The 22648-nt window shown below is 48.9% G+C and overlaps 1 protein-coding gene across 1 annotated transcript; it reads right to left on the minus strand.

The window, feature by feature from the left end:
- Nucleotides 1–330: 330 nt before the first annotated feature.
- SLC17A9 (solute carrier family 17 member 9) lies at nt 331–20372 on the minus strand. Its single transcript, XM_074553579.1, has 13 exons — nt 20108–20372; nt 11803–12000; nt 10756–10895; nt 10036–10135; nt 8962–9092; nt 8063–8159; nt 7111–7207; nt 5046–5133; nt 4715–4749; nt 4010–4125; nt 3544–3599; nt 2978–3007; nt 331–2890 (listed from the first exon to the last, which is right to left on the minus strand). The coding sequence occupies exons 1-13, from the start codon at nt 20188–20190 to the stop codon at nt 2727–2729; spliced, it is 1335 nt and encodes a 444-aa protein (XP_074409680.1). The 5' UTR covers nt 20191–20372; the 3' UTR covers nt 331–2726.
- Nucleotides 20373–22648: the final 2276 nt, after the last annotated feature.

The raw sequence follows: 22648 nt of genomic DNA on the forward strand, positions 1-22648 counted from the left end.
AAAGGTGGAAACGTTGAGGTTTTTTGGCTTTTTTTTTGAGCAGGATCAGCACGTGGAAGGTGATCTGTGTGTGGGGTGTGCCCCATCTTAACAAGTGATATTGCTGATGCTTTACTGTCCACACCTTTGCTGAAGGCAGCTTTTCACTCATTTTTCCCAAATTAGTGAGAAGATGTAGCTGGATGTACACATGAGGATGCTGTGAAAATCTGCCAGCCCAGCTACTCTCCCTGCCCAGCCTCCCCCAGGAGTTTATCATATCAAATATACTCCTCTGGCCCTCACTCATCACACAAATTTAACACCTCTGCACTCAAAGCAAAACCACAGTTTGCAAATGATTCACTGCCTTTATTCTTTTTAGGTCCTTCCATAGCAAAAACTTGCAGACCACAAGCTTTGGCTTAAACAAATAACAGTACAGATAAAACAGTTTCAATGCTTCACCAAAGAGGTATGATGAGAATGAAACATAAGCCTCAAATGCAGGTCAAATATTTAACTTATTAGCCACTTCCAGAGACAGATAACTTGGACAGCTCACTGGAATGGTAGCTGGATCCACAGAGAAGGCACAGCCAAACACTTTCTTCTGGAGATCAGTTCCAAATTTCCCAGCTGGCAGATCCAAGGGGTGGCCAAGATTCAAATGTGAGTGATTTAAACTCACCAACTCCTCCACAAGAAATGCTGCAACCAGCAAAGAGAACCAGAATTGACTCCTGGTGCTCCTGGCCTGCAGCACTGGATGGGAAGATGCTCTAAAACCCCACAAAACCCACGGGGATCTTTTTTCTGTCACTAAAGAAAAGGCCATGCAAGCAATCTGCTCAGGCTGGACAAAGGACAGGCTGACAGAGATGGACAGGCTGCACAGCCTCGGGCCTCTTTGGCAAGCCTGGCTGTGTTTGTTTGTGTTTGTTATTGGGTGTTCTTCCCAATTTACCCACGGATTTCAGATTCCCAGCAGCCTTCCTGGCCCTGCAGCACTCCAATACAGAGTGGTACCTAAGGCAGCAAACAGCCTTTTAGAGGAAAAAAAGAGCACAGGAGGAAAAAATAAAATGCTTTCTTATCTCTCTCTCCCATCAGGCCACATAGATTCTTTTTTTCTCTTGAGAAGACATCAGGGAGTCCCATCCTTATCTCTAACTCTGCCCAGTAAGTGGCTCAGCTCAGATCAGTGATGCCCATTAGTGTCTCTGCAATTAAAAGTATTTTCACTACAAACCAGGCCATTCAGAAACTTTACACAGCTCCAAAACGTCTTCCAAGAAGAAATTTGGCCCAAAAAAAATTGGTGAGGAAGAGGATAATAGCATTTTTTTCCACCTGAATCTATAGCTTTCCTGCACTGCAAGGTCCTTGGGAAACCTGCTCCTAGCCTGAGTTTTCTGGTAAGCACTACAGAAACCCAAAAGATCCTTTCAGGCTGCAGTCAGGGGATTGGAGAGGCAATTAATTGCTTTAATGTGAAATTCACCTTTAAAATTGATCCTACAGAACCAAACACTGGAGGCTGGTAGATCCTCCCCTTTGAGAAACAGTGCTGGATTTGGTGGGAGTACCACTCAAAACAAGCATGCAGAATCAGGCCTCAAGTACATAAAATATAGGATTTGGTGCTTAAATTTTAAAATATTTATAAATAACTTTAAGACATTCAAGCTCAGAGGTGTCTACAGCCAAGTGTTTCCCTCTGACACGGGGATCCACATCCCTGTGGATGCCCAACGCAGAAATTTGATTTATGCTTAACATAGAAACAAAACCTGCCTGTGCCAAGCTCTTTGGAAAGTCTCCCTCAGTGCTTCGAGAGCACGTGGAGGACACATCTGATCATGCAGAAAGCATTTGGGAGTTGTGGATCCACAGCACAGGGTGCGACCAGTTCTTCCCACACATTCACAGCATCTCCCAAAGCAGCTGCAGAGGGATCCCTCAGCTGCACTGCTGGGTAGTCCAGCTGAGCCTGAGCCCAGGGCACAGCTCAGCTCTGCTCTCATGGTGGAGCTGCCCCACCTGGGCTCAGGGCTGGGCTGAGGCCACCAGGAGAGAAGGGACACATTGGGCAAAGCCAGGCTTGGCACCGTGTCCCAGCTCAGTGACAGCAGGGCTGACACAGCCCCATGGCCCTGGGCACACAGTCCCTGGAGGAAAGCCTGGAATTCACCTCACAGCCCTGGGAACTGGCTGTACCTGCTGCAGAACGAAGGCACACAAGGGGTTAAGGGCAGAGGTACTGTTGGGGTGTTCCTGTCACAGCCCACAGGACACCTGGTGGCACAGCAGCCCCAGAGCTGTCCCAGGTGGTCCCAGCACAGCAGAGCTTGGCAGCTCCACTCCCACATGGAGAAGCAGCTCCCCTCAGGAGGGCACGGAACCACAGCAGCCTTGGGGGACAGGCCAGGTCAGCTGCTTTGGCCACAAGGATATTTGTCCACGAGACACAAACTGGGACAAACTGGTCCCACAGACCATACCCTCACTGGAGATGTTGAGCTGGATGGCTCTGCAAGCCACCAGCTACAGCCCTGAGCAAAAAATGAACTCTAAATTTCTCTTCTCCCATGGGTTTCATCCAGACCCATTATGTACTTGGTTTCAGCATATTTTTTCCCGTTAAAACACCTAAAAAAAAAAGTAAAATGTTCTTTGGCACTTGTGCAAGAATGATCCATAGATGTGACACTCTCCTGTCCTTCAGCTGCTTCTTGGGCTCATCCCTAAAGATCCACATACACAGAGTCTGTGTCCACCCTCTGGGCCTCTCCAAACAGGAGGAATGTGCAGAGCCCAATGCTGTTCACAGCTGCCACCAGGTTGAAAACAGAGATCCAGGAGCCAGTGGTCTCAATCAGGTACCCAGCCAGGTACACACAGATGACACCTAGAGAGAAGAGAAAATGCAAAGGCTCTGGGCTGGATCTGCTCTCTGCAGGGAGAGGAAAGGAGGAGATGCAGGAATGGACTTTACCTAGGAGGGCTCCTCCTGTGTTTGCAACCCCTGGAAAGAAAAGGTGTGAAAAGAAATTGTGAAAACCCACAGACATGAGAGGTTTCATCAGTGCCACCAACCCCTGGTCTGCATGTTGGGCAGAATGCCTTTGTGACTGTGGAATCACTGAGTGGTTTGAGCAGGGATGGACCCTAAAGCTCAGCTCATTCCATCCTCCTGCAGGGGCAGGGACATCTTCCCCTAGCCCAGACACTGCCCAGAGCTGCCCCTGCTCAAACCCTGAGGCTGCTGGCCATGTCCCCACCTCTTCAGCACAGAAACCCCACAGAACCCTTACCAAAGGGCAAGAAACCCCACAGAACCCTTACCAAAGAGCAAGAAACCCCACAGAACCCTTACCAAAGGGCAAGAAACCCCACAGAACCCTTACCAAAGAGCAAGAAACCCCACAGAACCCTTACCAAAGAGCAAGAAACCCCACAGAACCCTTACCAAAGACAAGAAACCCCACAGAACCCTTACCAAAGAGCAAGAAACCCCACAGAACCCTTACCAAAAAGCAAGAAACCCCACAGAACCCTTACCAAAGAGCAAGCCAGCACACGAGGGGGCCAGGTCCTGCACGTTTACTGAAATGCCACTGGTGAGAGACAGAGGGGGAGATCAATGGCTGTTTGAATGGAACATGACTGCTTTTCCATCACTTACACATTTGATTTTTCAAACACAAGGAAAGCTCCTGGATGAGAAATGGCACTGGCAGGAGAAGCTGAGAGTAAAGCAGGTGATTATGAGGAGGAAAACAATTCAACTCAAAGTGTTCAGTGTTCAATTCCCCTCTTGATCCATCTCCCTCCTACTGGCTGGTCCAAGCCCTTCCATGCTAGAGGTTTGCTGGATTATTTTCAAACTCCACCAGCCTCACAGGGTCCCAACCACAATGCTCAGGCAGGTGCCAGTTCTTATTCTCACAGCCAGGTCTCCTCCAGGACCCCAAAATGCCAAATGTGTAGGGGAGCTGAGGGTCTCTGTCCCCAGGGCTCTCCTCACCTGTGGTTGAAGGTCTGCAGTCCAACAGCGGCTGAGGCAAATACTATTGCTTTGCAGAAACTGGAGGTCTGGCCCAGGCACAAAGCAAAAATGCTTGAGACACCAGAGCCAATGACCTGGAAAAAAGGGAAAATTAAACACCACAGCACGTTTTCTGCAAGAAGAAAGCAACTCCTGCCACGAACAAACTGTTCCCTTATCCAATGCCATGAGTTTGTGTGCTGCATCCTGTGCTTCTTTTTTCCCCCCTCAATGTCCTTCTGTGCCAGAGGTGTGTCCAGAGGGATGTGATGCTGCAGATCAGGGGATACACTCTGTTCTCACCCAGCATTTCTATTTCTGCTCACCCTTGTACAGCTACTTCCTCAGTACCTGTACCAATTGTACCTTGTACAGCTACTTCCTCAGTACCAATTACCCCAAATTATGGGGTAATTTGGAATGACCAGGGACAGGTTGCGCAAGAAAACCCCTCCAGAGCACCCTCTGTGCTCAAAGCTGCCATTAATCCAGGCTCTGTTCCTCAGCCAGGGTTCTCCTCTGGATTTATTTTCACACATCCTGAACAGCAGGTAATGTGCAAAGGCAGAAAATCCTGTTTCTATCTATAGCCTCCAACCCAGCTCCATGCAAGGTCTAGCCTGCCACACAATCAGAGTTTAAGTGGTAACTCAGGTTCCTCTGCCACAGCTCCAGCTCTCTTACCTGCATGAACTTACGAATGGTGATGGTTCTGTACCCTGGAGAAGAAAGAGACACTTGGAATTAAGCACAGCTCACTTTGCTGCCCAGCAAGGAAACTACAACATCAGTAGATTTCAGGTGCCCAAATTTCATCTCCAGGTGGATGAGGTGAAAGAGAGCCCCAAACACATCAATGGGATTTGGACACTGGACAATTTATTCTCCTTTTGTATCAGAACCTCACATTGTTTATTTGCTGGGTCTCCTCCCTATCAACAAGCCCTCCTCCTCCCATCCAGGTGCTCCTCCCACATCCCAAAAAAGCTGAGGAAAAGCCATAGAGAGCTCTCACCTTGACTAATTAAATGATCAGACAGAAATCCACTGAACAAGCTCGTCGGAATTGCAACCAGCCAGGGGACTACATTAAACACCCAGCCCTGAAAAGAAGTGAAAACCAAGAGAGATTTGTTGTCAGAGCTGAGTTTGTTTGCAAATATTTTGACAGTCTGTGGTACCTGTAGAAAAGAGAAATAATGAAGCACTCAGGGCTTGTTGCAGCACCTGCACCCCCTTGGCAGAGCCAGCTCTCAGCTGCCCTGTGCCCCAATCCAAGCTCTGTGAGGGAGCAGGTGCATCACAGCCTGTAGCATTTGTAGATTTGTTATTTTTCCTTCTTCCCCAGCAATGCTGCATCCAGGGGAGAGGCAGAAAACTCTGGGAAAGAGGGATTAAGCATGGCAAAGTTCACTGCTCAGCAGGACGATGTGGTGGGCAGCCACAGAGCCCTGGGAAGCTCAGTGTGGCTTTCCTGTGGGTCCCCAGCAGAACTGCTGGCAAAATTTCCAGCAGCTTCCAGCTCATTAGCAGCATTACTGTGTGAGGCTGAGGGAGCAGAGCTGGATTTTCTAATGGCAGGATTAGGAAACATTATGAGCACCAACATCCTTCGGCCCATTTTCAATTAAGTGAGCTGCAGCTGTAATCACAGACCATTAGTGGTCAGCTGGATTACAGCTGCTCAGGGGCACTTTGGTGCTGAAATCAGCGTGGGCTGGGCTGGATTTCATCTCAGCTGGTTGAACCCACTCATCCATGCATGCACCCAGCACCCCCAGCATCTCCCCCTTTGCTCAGAGCCCATCACCCTGCAGGGGCATCTCTCCTTCCTGTCTGGCTTTGGGATGTGTGGGAGGGCTGAATGATCTTGGGTTTGAATAACCCTGCTAAAGATGCTCCTGGAAATCACACCAGGGTCCATCTGCATCTTTCCATGTCTTTGAAATCTGGGTCTGGGTCATTTTTGACAATGTTAGCCCATGGGCTCTGTGGGGTGGTGCTGTCTGTTAACAGCAGCTCAGCACATCAATCCCAGCCTTGTCTCATCCCACAGCCCATCACCCTGAGCCAAACCCTGCAGCACCTTCACTCAGGTGGCCACAAACAGCTGCCCAGCTCACCTGCAGCAAGCGATTTTGGCACCTGCAGCAAGGGATTTTGGCCAGCAGGTGACACAGGTTACCCACACTAGGGATTATCACCCATCCTTTACAATCAAGCAGCCTCAGCCCATTTAAAACAGCACAAAACGATTATCAGCTGCAGGAGCACTCTATAGAGCATCTTACATAAGGGCACCATGATATAATGCCTAACAGATGGTAAATTACTGCTGCACAAGCACATTACTCGAGGTGCACAGATCTTGTCACAACAATATGTTTGCTGGTTTAACACATGATTTTAATATAAATATCAAGTATGCCATAAAGAGCTTTACATATGTAATACGAAAAGGCATTTGTAAGCAGCTCTGGAAATTGTAAAAAGCTAACAGAGCCATTGTGGAGGACACTGAGTTTCTGAGAACAAGATGAAAATGCCAGCACTCAGCCCAGATCAGTACTGCCTGGATTTCTGAAAAATGGGAGTATGGTTTGTGCTGAGGAGAGGGGAGCTTTTGTAGCATTTTTGAAGTGGACATTATTATTATTAATGGTCATTTTAATTAATAATATCTATTATCATTTTCACAGGCAGGCCTGAGCTGTACAATGTTAGTCCAGTTAAAAACTCTGTAAAAAAACTAGGAGTGAACAGTGGTTATTTTCAACAGCATGTCATGAGCTTTGTGCTAGTTGAAAAATTATCTTTTCCTCAGAAGAAAAGCAGTTTAAAACCCAATAAAACCTGCTCTTCCCTGCACCCTACAGCATCCCTAAACAAGCAGTTAGAAACTAGCCTCTACAACCTGGAGAGATCTCCAGAAGTATGAGCAGGGTGCCACAGCTCCAAACGCCATAGGGAAACCTCCTCCTGCTCTCACCAAATCCCTCTGCCATCCTCTTCCTCACCTCCACCCCCTTTGGCAGGCACCTCCTTTGAGGAGCAATGCCCCTGCTTTGGATCCAACCCACCTTGGAGTCGGGAAAGGTTTCCTTGAAGAAGGTGGGCAGCCAGGAGAGCAGGGTGAAGAAGGTGCTGGCCGTGGAGAGCTGGGCGATGATGACAGCCCTGCAAAGACACAGCTGAGAGGGAACAGTCAGCAGGGACAGGTCATGCTGCCTGGGAAAGGGAGGGCGCTCCAGGTGTCAGCTCCTCACAGGAACCCCGGAGATTTTTGTCATGAGAGCTACTCCTTTCGGCTTCCTGAGATTTTTGTCACAGCTGATTTTCAGCTTCAGATTGTCACTGCTTTCAGCTTTCTCCTTGCAGCTGGTTCCTTGCTGCCCCACGCACAGCCCTGGGGCCAGGTGAGGTTAATTGAAGCACTAATTATGCCACTGCATTTCCCTTCCAGCCCTGCAGGAGCCCTCCTGCTCCAAGAGGTGGTGTTTAGGGTTTTCTAGGGTTATTCAAGGCAGGAATGGGTTTGCTGCCCTGCAGCCCCATCATCTTCCTCCTCCTCCCTGCCTTAAAACAGCCCCTGGGAACATTCCTGGATGGGCTTCAGTACCCAGTGCAGCATCCCAGAGGGAAAATGGCCATTAAAAAGATGTTTGGCAGCAATGAGAACACAGCCAGTGCCACCCAGGGCCCCTGAGCAGCCCTTGTTAGGAGCCCATTACAATCAGCATTTCTAACAAGACCCGTGGAAAATATCCCTCTGGAGGAGCACAGGACCCATCCAGGGGGAACAGCCTGGGAAGGAGAAAGATTTGCCAGCAACATTCTAGCCTGACAGCCCTGTGGGCAGAACATAAACCACCTTTGCCAAGCTTACCTTTGCAGTTCTTTGTTTATACTGAAGGAATTAGAAAACTGGTTCTGCTTCTCAAATATACAAAAACCATGGAGGCAGAAGAAATAAGCCCAGAGAGGAGAAAAGAGAGGATGCTGCCAGCCTGGCCAATGCATGCAGCTGCCTACCAGATTGGTGCCTTCCTGAACAGCTGCTTCCAGGGAACTTTGGTCTGCTTGGGCACTGAGAGGCCTCTTGTTAAATAGTTCATGGGGATGGTGAGTTCTGCAGGGAAGAAAACACCCCAAGGACAGCTGTGGTCAGTAATTCCCTGTGCAGCCCTGGGACACTGCTCTACAACCACTTGTAATCTCCTTCTAGCCCTTGGTTTTTTGGTTATACCAGCGTTGAATGCTCATGGAAAACACCTTGTTACACTAAATTTTTTCCACACCCCTCCCCACCCAGCCACCTTCACCCATGTGTTTTATCTCTTTTATAATTAAACAAAACTCCCATGGTAGGGACTGGGTTTGGATTCTGTGCAGCACCAGGCACACACTCATCTCCCAGTGAGGTGGGCTCCTACATACCACACTCACCCTAATAATGCTGTAGCCAGGTGTAATGGTTTGTCCATATGTGGAATTACTCCTAGGCAGTTATTTGGGAAGAGATATTGTGGATTAACTGGTTTTTAAAAGCTCTGTGTGTAGATGCTCTTAGTTTGGAGTAAGTATCTTGTCCTGCTTTAGCTTAATCCACTTTGAAGATCACTCTCTGTTTTGTGTTTTCACTGGTGCTTAAAGAGTACTGAGGAGCCAGATCAGCCTCTCAGCAAGGATATAATCCAGCGTGGGACTTGAAATAGGAAATCAGCATTGCAAGAGCTCAAATCCTGGTTTTTGGGTTGGGGAACTTGAGTGAGACACAGTGTGTGTTACAGAACACATCTGAGCAAAAGGCCTTGTGTAAAACCAGCCATGATCTGGGAAACACACAGGATTTGCAGAAATAATGGAGGGGAATCACTTAGTTCCCAGATCCCTGGGAGCACTGCCAGCCCCAGGGATGCAGCTGGACTCACCTTTCTCACTCAGGAGGTATTTGCAGGTGCAATAAACCCAGAGCAGAGTGAGCAAACCGGAGAAGTAGAAAACGCTTTCCCAGCCGTACCAGTCCAGGAGGAGAGATCCTGCAGCACCAATCAGCAGCGTTCTGCAAGGGACAGCACTCAGATTTACTGGCCTGGCTGAGAGCTCAGACTGAGCACATTGATGGGACACTGTCCCTTGGGTCAACACTGCTGTCACTGAGCCACAGAACCCTAAAATTATTGGGTTGGAAGGGACCTTAAAGCTCATCTTGTTCCACCCCCTGCCATGGGCAGGAACACCTTTCACTATCCGAGGTTGTTTCAGACCCCATCCAAGTTGGCCTTGGACACTTCCAGGGATCCATGGGCAGCCACAGCTTCTCTGGGAACCCTTCTCAGCACCCTCACAGGGGAGAATTTCTCAGTCGCTGCACATGTGGGTGCTGCCACCAGTCCCACCTTTGCAACCTGTCCTGTTCCATGGGTGGCATCTCAGGCCAGATCCTCACTGGCAGGAGAAATCCCAAAGGAACCTCACCCTCACCTGCCCCTCGCTGAAAAATGGTCACTGGGGAAAGAAAAGGAGATTGGTGGTGTGCAGTATCCCAGAAAATGTTTAAAGCAGCAAAAGAAATGAGAACATTGGAAAACTAAGTGATTCAACACACTGATATTTCTATTTGGCTTTTAAGTGGCCTTTCTATTTAGAAAGGAAATTCTGATGGAGATCAGCAGAGATGGAGAAGTTCTATTCTTCCCATCTATCAGAGAGGACAGGTGACCAATGTCAGGCTCTTCCTACTGAATTGGGCTGTTTCCCACAGCAATTAAATGCTGCAAACAGTCTTCAAAGTCTGGTTTGAAAAGAAAGAGAAAACAATACATAAATCCTTAGCAGGCAGGACAGCAACTGCCTGAGGCTTCCTCAGCTGCAGCAGGAGCCCTTGAGGACCTGTGCATCCACATGTACTTTGGGCTCTGAGTTTTGCCTCCAACTGTTTAATGGCATTTCATCAGGTGGGATGTCCAGAGCTGTCAGTGCTGCTCAGAGGCCCCTGAACTCACCCAAACTGGGATCCAGTCCCCACTGTGCTGTAGGTGAAGGCTCGCTCGCTCTCCCGGACCCTCTGGGACAGCAGGCTGGCCAGGGAGGGGAAATACACCCCTGAGAGAAACAGCAGCAAGGCAGGGAGCAGTCAGGCAAGGAAACATCAAATTTAAAAGCTTCAGAGTGAGCAAAACAGTGAGACAAAGCAGCAAAATTTGTGTCAAATTCAAAACATGGATATAAAATAAACTGAGTGGATCCATCGCCATCAAAGTTTTTTGTGCCTTCTCCGTAATCCCCTTCCATCATCACCACTGCTACTGTAAATCCATCAGTGCCAATGCACTTCCCAGTGCTGCAGCTTAGCAAGAGGGAAGGAAAATCACTCCAAGTTATCCAAAAGTTTTGGCAAGGGCCAATTTTCTCTGAGTGTTTTGAAGGAGTTTTAAAATGTGGAAAACCAAACGCGACCAGAGATGATTTCCAGAGCCAGCAGCCCCTGTCTGGCAGAGAGATTTCTACAGGGAAATGACTTGTCAGTGACTTTCTCTAGAAATGTCACTGGTTTTTCCCATGAAGTTCTGGATGTGGAGGATGTTTTGGGCCAGAGAATTGCTCAGAGACCCATGGGAAGGGCTTATGCACTGCAAACCACAGGACTTGCATCTCATGAGCCTCTGTGCAAGGAGGCCACTGCACAGACAGACACATGGACAGGCTCAGGACAGGGGTCTCACCTTGCAGCAGCCCCATGAGGAACCTGGAGGAGGTCATAAAAACCAGATGGGCTGAGGTGATGTGGGTGAGCAGCGGGGTGAGCACTGTGAGGAACCCCCAGGCTGACGCTGAAAGGAGGAGAACTTTCTCACCTCCTATTCTGGAAGACAGAAAACACATTATCAAAGACAGCAGGGCAAAAGGGCAAAGTCCTCCTGCCCAGACTCAAGTGCCCTTCCCTGTTTAACCTGTTTTTGAGAGCAACCTTTTGGTCAAACCTGTTCTTCTCTTGGCTCTTGGGGAGTAGCTCTGACTTTTTCCCTTCCCACCTCCTGCCAGCCCTGCCCATCCAACTGATCCCAGAGATCTCACAGCTCTGATGGTGATGAAGGGAAAGCCCAACTGCTGCCACCATTCTGCTTCTCTTAACCAGTGATACTGTTTTCCATCTGCTCTTTTTTTGCAATCCTCAGCTCTGCCTTCTGCCATTCAGGTTTCTCCGGGTGTTTTCTTGCAAACTCTTAAGGACCTCAATTAAATAGCACAGTGCACTTCACAGATAATGCATCCCTTCCAGGCATGTGCTCCTCACAAAAGATTTCATAGAAAAGCTCTCTCACTAAGAATAGATTGACTGGGGAAAGGGACTCAAGCAGGTAATGATTCAGATCCTCCCTTACAGCCATCTGGGGACATTGTTTGCTTTTTAATTCATATGACACAATGGAGACAGTTTTTCTAAACATGATGGAAACAGTGCATGGGGACTTGCTCGAGAAAAGAATGTAGGGCAGAGAGACTGGAAATGCTGAACTGAAAACAAAGATCACCTGTACAGATCAGATCAAACAAGCTGTATTTACAGAATCCTAGAACTTGCAAGGATGAGACATCCACAGCTTCTGTCTGGCCACTCTAAAGTACCCACATCCCTTCTCAGCCAGAGCTTCTCCCCATGGACACACTGGATCCTCCACCCCATTACTGGGGTCTGGAACTGGAACTGAGGGGTCAAAACCAAGCTAAGCACCATCAAACCAAGAAAACATGAGAATAATTTCCAGTACTGGTCACTGATGTGTCCTCCAACAATCTGTGTCAAGCAGTATCCCCAGAAGAAGCTGCTGAGCACGACCCCAAACTGCTTCTTGTCCCAGTCGAAGTAGGAGCTGAGGGCCACGGCGCAGATGGGCACGGTGACGCGGGCACAGTAGAGCAGGCACGTCCCCAGCAGCAGCATCGCTGTCCACACACGGCATTCAGGCCTGCAGGAGGGACAGGAAGGTGGGACAGGGCAGGGGGATGCTGGGCCCCTGCTGTGGGTCCCTGCACAGCCACAGTTTAGGGGTCTGTGATGGTGTTTACAGGGTTTTTAGGATGAGGGAAGAGACGAAGATATGACTCTGTATTTCAGAAGGCTTGGTTTATAATTTTATGATATATATTACACTAAAACTATAATAAAAGAATAGAAGAATAGGGTTTCATCAGAAGGCTAGCTAAGCTAAGAATAGAATCTGAAAGAATGATAACAAAGGCAGCTATCTTGGACTCTCTCTGTCCGAGCCAGCTCTGCTGTGATTGGCCATTAATTATAAACAACCACATGAGACCAATCACAGATGCACCTGTTGCATTCCACAGCAGCAGATAACCATTGTTTACATTTTGTTCCTGAGGCCTCTCAGCTTCTCAGGAGGAAAAATCCTAAGGAAAGGATTTTTCATAAAAGATGTCTGTGACAGGGGTCAGCCTGGCTTTGCCAGCAGAGTCTGTCTGGATAAAATGAAGGTCAGCACAAGTCCCCCGGGCACAGCGGTGCTGACACAGAGTGCATCCCATCTGCTGGCTTTTAGGAATGATGCCAACTTCATCCCAAACACTATTTGACTCCAGCAGCAAATGTCTGTCCATAGGCTGCAGGGTGGAATGGGCTGCTTGGACACCACTGGCTGCAGATGGAGGGAAAGGCAGGAAAGAAACAGGTTTGTTTGCTTTTTTATCCCCAAGCAAGAAACTGTTCTTTAAAAGTTAAGGAAGTGCTCTTTAAAAGTTAACGATAACAAAGGAAAGGTCAGGGCATGAGGTTGGAAGCACCTGCACAAGACACACCTGTTGGCAGCAAACATTAGTTATTTGGCATTTCTATCCATTCTCCAGGGGAGGTGGTTTGTGTGTTACCTACTAAAAAGGAGGGATATGCAGGAATTCTTTAGAGAGACAAGACTTGAGGGGCTGAAGAGCTCAGAGAGATAAGCAAAATAATTAAGCCTGGACAGATAAGAAATTTTAGATAATAAGAGTGAAAATATATTAACAGAATATATATTTCTGGGGTGTGAATTCTCAGCATCAAGAAAAGGGCTCCTACAGGAGTAAGTGAGAAGCAAATCAGTGATGGCTTCTGGAGCCACACATTTTGCTGCAAATGTCAGGTAAATCCCTCTGCCTTCCATCAGCCATGCCACTTTGGGTGCCCCCCTTTGACAGTGAATTACAGAGTTAAAAGCTGAGTAAGAACACCCACTATTGGTACTATTTGTGTTTGATTATTTCTCTGCCCAGAGGCCAGAGCACAAAGCACTGAGCTAACAGACTCTGTGCTCCAGGGGAATTCACTGTACCAGGGCAGTAACCCCTGGGCTTTCCACCCTGTTAAACACACCCACCCTCCATGTGGGAAACAGCCCGGGTCACCTTCTACATCAAACAGAGAGCTGATTTCTCTGTCCTGGAATGATGATAAATGTTGGGTTAATCCACACAGCACAACCCCATTTATAAAGGTGTAAACGGGCCCTCACAGGGGGGAGGTGAAGGAACAATGAAAAGCAGAACAGGTGAACCTGCTGGAGATGGATTTATTGCTGTTTCCTGACAAGGCAGATAAGCAGCTCAGGGCTAACCTCTGGCAGGAGGAACTGGAAGTGTTTCAGGTGGTGTTTAGAGGGCTGGAACTGTTGTTACTGTGCACACACATGAGTGCACAAAATAACACAGAAACTGGCAAACCTCACGTCTCTTTGCTGGAGGAATGAGTAACCAGGGCTTGACCTGCCTCAGTTATTCCAACAAGCTGGGAAATGCTCTCAGAGCCCCTCCTGGGCTCACCCTGAGAGGAAGTTATCTTCAGCCATATCTCCATTTGCTGCAAAACCAAAGGGGCTGGTTTTTAATCACCAGCCCCAGCCAGTTCCAGGAACAGTGGCTCCACTGACCCCAGCCTGCCACAGAAAAGCACAGGGAAACCAAAGGCTCCAGGACACTGCACGGCTGGGTCAGAGAAACCCCAGCAGGACAATGCAACGGGAGTTTTTGGGTGTAAATCCCACACCAAAGGCGGAGGGCAGGTGGGGATAACCACCATGGAAAACCTTTCAGGGACGGGATATTTCCAGGCACAGCTCCTGCCCTGCCCAAATGGGCTGCTGATAGTCCAGAGTCATAATCTCTGTTATCTCCAGGAGCACAGCACTGATAAATTTGAGCTACTGAACCTGCAACAATCGAGGTGATGGAGTAAAGCATGGCAGCCAGTGATGTGTGGAGGTATTTTCTATTATTTAGCCACCAAGATAGTTTGTAAATTCCACTTTTCCCTTGCAGCAAAGGGAGACCTTTATGAGCTTTCACTGGAGTGGAGCTGAGCTCTGTCTCTCCAGTCATTCTGGTGTGTTCAGAATAACCTGCAGCTATCCTGATAAGCACAGCAGCATTTTATTACCAAATCAACAGTTCTTCCTTTATCCTAAACCCTGTATAACTCTGCAAGGTGTAAGAGGGAGAGAAAAAGACCTGACCATCTCAAGGATTCTTTACTCCATTTCTCTCAAGAAGCCTCTCCAGCTGATGTTCTGACAAAACTCCAGGGATACATTTTTCTCTTGACTTTTATTTGTATTCCAAAGTACTAAATAAATCTCTGGGTGTATGACACAGTCTCAATGTTCTCTTTGACTACTACTCCATTCCATATTTTCTTCCTTTCTGTTTAATTAAATTAGTAGGGATTATGCCCACAACAAGTGGGGAATATAATGATGGCTTCAGACTACCTGTTCCTCTGTAGGCAGCACATCCAGCTAGGAAAATCCATGCAAAGACTATGAGTGTCAAATGTAATCAGTAGCTGCTCACACCCACCTGGAAGCATGGCAGGAATGATTTCCCTGCAAGGACAATGACGTGCTTGCATCACAGGAAAGAGCTTTGTAAATGCATTTTCTCCTAATTATAGTTATCACAGAGGCTGCAGATGACTCAACGTTCTGCTCAGTGCAAAACAACAATAGCAGAGGTTACACTGGAAGAACCTGGACTAGCACAAAGACAGGAATTAAACCCCTCCTTTCAGAGCTAAGGAATAGTGACAAATCAAACAGAAGTTTTTGTGGGTGACATCAGCCATCTGAGAAGTGAAACCTCACCAGGGGTAACAGATTAAATCTAACCCATCCCCTGGTGAGGGAGGGAGACAGAATGTGCTGAGATAACCAGCCTAAGTCAGAGCACAGGAAATCACAGCCACTGCTGTCACTGGTGCCACCAGCCTGATTCACCCTCCAGCATCTCCCACCAAGATCTCTGGGCCAGTCCTGGCTGTATGTGAGAGAGTCCTGGCACTTCTGTGAGAGGGGCCAGCCCTCCTCACCATTGGCAGGGAATCTCTGGAGCTTTCTGGAGCCACTGAACTGATGTGATTTGAGTGATGGCAGTGGCTTCTCAGTGCCCAGCCTGATGTGCAATCCCCTCCTCCCCACAGGAGACAGGCACTGCAGGTGCATCCCCTCCTGCACACCACTGAGTCCTTCTTCACTGAGCAAAGCAGCCATGCAGCCAGAAACACTTCCTATTTCACAAACCTCCAACCACCACTCAGACTATAATTAACCCAAGCCCTTATGACTCTTCCTGGGTGGCTTTTTGAGGCAGCCCTGTCTGATGTCCCTTGGTTCTCCTCCTCCAAATGCAGCCTTGGACACTGGGTGAAAATGGCTTTGCTTCCAAGCATCCCCTGATTTCCCAGAGACCCAGCTCCCACCAACCAAATGGATCCCCCAGTCAGGGCACAGTGGTTAGGATGGATTTTTCAAGCATGCCTGAGATCCCCAAAGGGGCAAAAGCAAGCTGAGCTGTCTGGCAGTGCAAGCAGAGCCAGCAGCACAGGGTATCTTTATTTGCAGTGTGTTTTCCTGCTGGAGGAATTTCTCCAGTAGATGCCACAGAGCAAATATTTATTCAACTTTTATTTCTCTTGCCTCAGCACCCTCCTTTCCCCCAGTCTGCAGGGCTCTGGCAGACACTCAGGTCACTGTTGAGATGGACTCTCTGGGGCTCAGGCTGTCAATTACATCCCAGTTTAGTCCCTCCAAGGCAGGAGTCAGGACCCCCAGGTATTTTCAGGTGCTCAGAGAGCTGTGTTAGACAGCACGACTACGAACAGCCTGTCCCAGCTACAGCTCTTGGCCAGACGCCATCTGCAATATCTGTGGGTGTTTTCCATCCCTGCAAGGAGAACTGGGAACTGCAGCTCCTGATCTGCACAGGATGGGCACCATCAGCAGAGCACAACACCCACCTCCCAGGGAGGGCATCTCTACCTCAGTTCCCCTCTCTAAAAAGAGATCAGGAACACTTCCTGAGGGATGCAGGGAGAACACGTCAGTGCAGTCACCCCCTGTGCCCCCAGCCCTCCCACTGCCCCAGCCAGCAGCAGGGGACACTCCCCAGGCCCTGGCAGGAGCCCAGGGCAGGATGGGGATGAGCCCACACCGGGGTACTGAGCTCCCAGCCATGGCACCAGCTCCAAACCAGCACACCCAGCACACCCAGCAGGCCAAGCTGAGGCCACCCCCACCCAGGGGAATGTCCCCAGCACTGGCAGCTGCTTCCTGTGGGGCCCCTGTCATCCATGGTGCGTCCACACTTCCCTCATCACCCATTCCCAGGCACATGGGATCATCCTCCTTCAAAACCACTCTTCTCCAGCTTCCCACCCTAAAGCTTTAATTTACAATTATCTCCACCACAAGCAGGACTGACTGACGTGGCACCAACACAGCAGCCATGCCAACACCCCTGTGCCAGGAGATAATGCCCAGGTTGTTGTTTTTAACCCTGTTTGACAGTCCTTTCTCTTCTCATTCTTTGCTTTTCTCAACAATTTCTCCATCAAAATCTAACATGCTTGTCAAGAGAGAGGCTTGGAGTAATTCCCCCCTCTCCTCAAGCAGATTTTGTCATGTTCTAGACCAGCTCCAAGCTAATGATTTGTCACTGTCAAAACTAGCTTTGGGGTTTAGGGGAGAGTTGTTGGATTTTTTTTTTCCCAATCCAGCTAGCAGCTAACAAGAGCAGCACAGAGGACACAGGGCTTTTTTTCCTGGGAAAGCTGCTGGCTTCCTGTCCGCCTCCTGTGCTCAAGCTCCCTCCACAGAGCTGCAGATGGCAACAAAGTGGTGTTCAGCAAACGAGCTCTGGGTTTATTCCCTCTCTTCATTTCTTGCTTTCGGCAAAAGCAAAGATGAAATTAAATTTCAGCAGCTCATATGAGCTGGAAGTAGTTGTTGAGTCCAGGTGGAGGTGGTGAGAAGACATAATAATAAAGCAGAGGCGTGCTTTGCACACTGATCTGAGGGCATCCATGGATCAGTCAGGAATTAAATGTGTGCCCTGCTTATGTTTTCCATGTGAAAAAAGCTCTCAGCAAGGTCACTATTAAACGCAGGGTGAGGAACTTGTAAAACAAAAATCCCAACCACTGAAAATACCCCAAATAACCAACTAAAGCTGCAACATCATGTTGACAAAAGATGAGGGCACAGAACTCAGAAAAAACAACTGGCTGTTGTCTCTGGGCAAAGATCAGGTGACTGGAGATCAGCCTGTGGCCGGGGGTAGGACTCCTTTTATCTCTGGAGCTTAAAGAAACTTTTATAATCACCCCTTGTCTTCAGGTGTAGCCGGAGGCTGGAGATGCAGAGAGGCTTCAGGAGTCATTCGCTTTCCCAGGGCACAGTGAGTTTTTCATGCTGCATTTCTCTCCTGGAGGCACCATCCAAAATGTGAGCCCCACATCCAGAGCTGGATCTGCTTTGTGTGCAGCCTGCAGCGACTCATTTCTCTTTTCACTGCTTTGGTCTTCCGTCAGTCAAACCAGAGATGCTTAAACACATCCACTGCCCAAGGGGTCCTGCTTTGGCATGTTAGGATCATCATTAAGAAATGCTCTCTAAGTGTCCAGATGTGCTACAAAAGCGTGGGGGCTTTTTCAAGCCCCAAACAGAAATCCCCAAGTGCTGCTCTTGGAAGAGATGTGTGATAATGGAGCCATTGGAAACCTGCAGAAAAGTTTGGGAAAGGCAAGCAGGAGCAAACACAAGGCAAGAAGAGTGGAAGAGGAAGGAAAAGCCAATTGGAAAAGGGAGGACAAAAGAAGAAGCAGCATGAACAAAGATGGAAAAATAAACCTGCCAAGATAAGTTTTTATCTGTCCTTGCACTGACAGATCTTGGAAGGCTGCCTGGCATGTCTTTTGTTGGAGCATGAAAGGAGAGCCCATGTCACTTCCCCCACTTGATAACACCTTGCCCCCATGGCAGTAACTCGCTACTTGGGAAATATGGAAATTATTTATTTGCATATACTGTTCACAAATTGTCCACCAAATTCACTTCACCCAATGAAGTACTTTATACAACTTGACAAACTGCTCCAATGATCTGGTCGTTCCTTCCCCCTTTTTGCTCCTCCTTACTCAACCTCCACCTGCACAGTTTACTTCAGGCCATAAAACCTCCATAAAACCTCCCCAAAGAAGGGCTGTGACCACCTCTGTGTCTACACTAAACAATGGGGACATGATCTGAGCTGCTGTGAACTACAGCAATACAGATAATGATCTGAGGTGCCTTAGGGTTATCCGGCTGCTCCTTCCCATTAACAGGATTCTCTCAATTATTAGCAGCACTTAGCACGGTCAGAATCACTTAAAATGTCTGTGTCGATCAACAGGTTGTTTTCATCCCTTTTGTTTTGGAAAGTGTTATCTATGTTTTGCATTTTTCCGAAGAGATTTGAGAAACAGGAGAGCTTGTTCTGGTCAATTTTTTTTTGGTTTTTTTTTTTTTTTTTTCCTAGAGGAGAAGCTATAAACTAAAGTTTTTCCTCATGAAAATCTGGTGTGAGGTCGGTCCCACCGCTCCCAATTCTCAAAGACTTAGGGAAAAGTTAGCAAGGGGGAAACAGAGAAGGAATTTTCCTAGGTGCTTTAGGGGGAAAGAACCTTCAAATGTTAAGCGGCTCTGTGCCAAAGGTCTTCTTTAAGACCCACCCCGTTAGTCAGAGTGAGGGTGGGTTTGATGAGACATCCCAGTCTGTGAGTGCAGGAGGATTCCCCCTCGGGACAGCAGTTCAGAGCCGAACTGCCCCTGCAGAGAGCCGTGGGTGAGAAACACCAGCTCATCCCGGGGCAATCCCTCCCCTGGCCCCGTGTCCCTGTGCTTTGGCACGGGTGTCTGTCTGTCCTGCGGCTGTCCCGCTGTCTTGCCAGGGCGGGGTCCCCGCAGTGTGACCCCAAGGCCAGGGGAAGGGGGGAGCCCCAGGGCTGGGCACCACGGTGGCAGCCGCACATCAGCCAGCTGAAACCGAGCCGGATTTCTCAAGCACAGGGGCTCCCAGCTCCGAAAAGCCTCTGACCATGAATTCCAGCTGCCCCACTGGTACTTTGGAATCATCGTCTCACCAGATGGGAGAAGGGGCTGACACTGAGGTCTTGCTGCTGGATGAATTTGCCAGGGTGGCACAGAGGGGCAGCACCGGACACTGGATCGCCCTGCCTTTGCCTGTGCCCCTGCTGTTAGGAGTGCCCACCGGGGCTTTAACTGTATTTAAAGTATTTTAATGACTTTGCATCAAGAGCAGTTCTTGCTGTCTAGCTGCTGCCCAGCTCCTATTCCAGACTTTATCTCAATGAATGACTATCGCCAGTACAAACATCCCCACTGGAACATTTCGATAAGAGCCTCAGAGCGGTTTTGTATTTAATTCACTGAACACAGGCCAGAAATAAGCTCAATAGTTGTTTTTTTCCCCCCTGTTTTTCACAGTAATTCCCTATCTTCCCCCTTCCTTCTACCGTCCCTGCTGCAGTCCGGAGGAGTGAGACAGCGGGGCGGTGGGACTGTGTCCCTCCCGGAGGGCAGCAGCGACACCGGGACAGGAGGGGAGCACCAAGCTCCTCCGAAATCGCCTCTCGACCGAGCGCTCCATCCCGGAGCCGCATCTTTTCCGGGAGCCGCGGGGACCGGGGATGCGGGGAGGGCACCGGGGAGTCCCGGAGAGCGCCTTTCCCGGGAGCGGCTCCAGCCTTACCTGGACCAGTAGGGCTCGGTGCCGCCATCGCGCCTCATGCCGCTGCCCGGGGGCACATTCCTGCCGCCGCCCCCCGCGGCCATGCGGGCAGCGCCTTCCGCCTCCCCGGCTCACATCGCGGCCCCGCCGCCGCTCCCGCCCCCGCCGGGCCGCGGCCACGTGTCAGCGCCTCCCGCCGCCCCCGCCCGCCGCACCGCGCCGGGAAGTCCCGCCCGGCCCGGTGCCGGGGCCGCTCTGCCAGCCCCGGAGCCGCGGAACCGGGGGGATACGGAGGGGCAGGTGCCGGCACCGGCGAACCGCGGGGTTCCGCTCGTTCCCTGTGCTCCGGGAATTGCTGACACCCCCAGCCGGCGAACCGCGGGGTTCCGCTCGTTCCCTGCGCTCCGGTCACTGCTGACACCCCCAGCGGGCACAGCGAGGGCACGGAAAGAGGGGACGGAGCAGGGTCTGTCCTTCTGCTCCCGTACCCAGGCAGGGAATAGCTCCGTTCATTACTGACACCCCCAGCGGGCACAGCGAGGGCACGGAAAGGGGACGGAGCAGGGTCTGTCCTTCTGCTCCCGTACCTGATCCCTGCTCCCGCTGCTCTGGCGGGTTTGCCAGCATAAAAGTCTCTGCTTCTGCTTTTTAGGGATTAGAAGCGAGTATAACGTTCGCTTCCGAAGATAAAATAAATAGGGATGAGTGGTATTACTGCTTGATTTATGTCTGTTGGATAAAGGCGCTGCCTTGCTGTATCTGAAAGAGATAATCAAACTCCTTTGTGGAAATAAATAATTGAAATGATGGTTATCTCAGTCCGCAACAAAAGGACTCGTGACTCACTTAAAGATCATGAACGAGCAGGCTGGAGGAGCCTTGCTGAGGCACCGTTCAGGTGATGCTGTGGCCGGGTTCAGCCTGGAAGCTGGAACGGCAAAACTTCGGGTGAGCAAAGGATGGAGGAGCTCCCGCACAGCCTGAGCAAGGTCGGGCATGGCCCCTGGGAAAGGTACCAGAGATGCTGGGATGCACCAAAACGCGCAGGTGCAGGGCAGTCAGCTCCTGTCTGCTATTCCTGCAGCCAGAAACCTCTCCATCCTCGGTGGAATGAAGCCTTTAGCAGACTAATGTTTAGGTAATTCAAATATCCTTCTCCCAGCATGAATCCTTTGGCAGGCCCCTGATGAACAGTTTGCTACAGGAAGCGTAACAGTATTATTGAGCTGAAACTTTGAAATAGGCAAAAAGGTGAAATACACAAAAGACAGCTCCACAGAGGAGGTTGCTAAAAAAGTAGAAATCATCAAGTCATACTTTATCATTTGCTTTTATTTCTTCCTCAGAAAAAAAAAAAAAAAAAAAAAGGTCAGGCACAGTCACACAGACTTGCTGCACACAGAGAACACAAATACAACAAGCTTTGCTGCAAGTAGAGACTGGTGTAGTAACCACTTTCGCTTTCATTTAGTTGTAGGCTTTCCTCCCTTTATTTGGGCAGGAAATGAAACTATGAAGTATTTTTATTCACTCTGCTACTGTCCCCTTTTCCAGAAGAGGGAGCCAAGTCATGGCAAATTGCAGCCAAAATTGTAAACCACTGACAATGGATTTTGGGTTTCTTAAATTGTGTGTATGTTTGGAGTTTAGTTAACTCGAGGCAGGAGGGCAGATGGGCTCTGATGTAACTACAGAAGTGAAATTCAATGCAATAAGCTCAGGAAAGAACTGAAGAGCCTTGGGCATGGTAACCACAGATCCAGAAAATTTGTGAACTCATAGCCAGGTATGAGGGATCCTGTGTTCAGTCTCACCGCTGAGAGGTGCAAACACTTCCAACACTGACACTGCAACAATGAATCATACTTCCAGGGAGTTAGTAGTTGAGTTGGAAGCCAAGCACAAATTTTAATTATTTTTGTACCTTTTTGTTCCTTTCCTTATCTTGCTCAGTGCCACCTCTTCAATTAGGAGCTTGACTAATCTGCCTCTCAGATAGGAAGCTACTTTCACTGTCCAAACCAGCTGCAGTTGAAAGTGTTTGAGTGCAATATCCATCACATTCACATAAATAAATTTAAAGAGTAAACACACAGACATCATTCCTTTTACTGCTGCATAATTTTCTATAAGCAAACCTCCCACCAAGCTGATTAAACGACAAATGGAATCAGCTCAGAGGACAGGTGCTTACTAAAGAAAATAATCTTACACAAGAACACAACCTCCTCTCGTATTTCCTGTGTTCAGCTTAATCTGTCAAAAGGTTAAACCAAAGAAAAGATTATTGGGTTAATATTTGACCTGATATTTACTATCCATGTAGTTCACCCATACAATGGTTGAATTATTTGAAGATTTTATGAAGTAAAGCACAGATTAGGATCAATTCCTGAAAGGGTATGAATGGAGCAAAAGGCTCACACATTCCATGAAGGACAATTGTCTCCTGAAAGGACAGTGAGTGCAGCTTGAGAGCTCCCTAACCCAGCAGAGTTTCAAAGCAACTTCTCCACACGATAAACAAAACACATGTGAGTTTCTACTGCTACATAATCCAAC

Source organism: Zonotrichia albicollis, chromosome 17 (assembly GCF_047830755.1).
Source record: "Zonotrichia albicollis isolate bZonAlb1 chromosome 17, bZonAlb1.hap1, whole genome shotgun sequence".
NCBI lineage: Eukaryota > Metazoa > Chordata > Aves > Passeriformes > Passerellidae > Zonotrichia > Zonotrichia albicollis.

Bases quoted from the DNA above. Each gene is read 5' to 3' on its own strand.
- SLC17A9 (XM_074553579.1), bottom strand. From the start codon at position 20,190: ATGGCCGCGGGGGGCGGCGGCAGGAATGTGCCCCCGGGCAGCGGCATG. The intron at 10,136-10,755 runs GTGAGACCCCTG...TGTTTCTCTCAG, and splicing joins CCTCATGGGGCTGCTGCAAG to GGGTGTATTTCCCCTCCCTG. The intron at 3,008-3,543 runs GTAAGGGTTCTG...TTTTCTTTCCAG, and splicing joins GTGTGCTGGCTTGCTCTTTG to GGGTTGCAAACACAGGAGGA.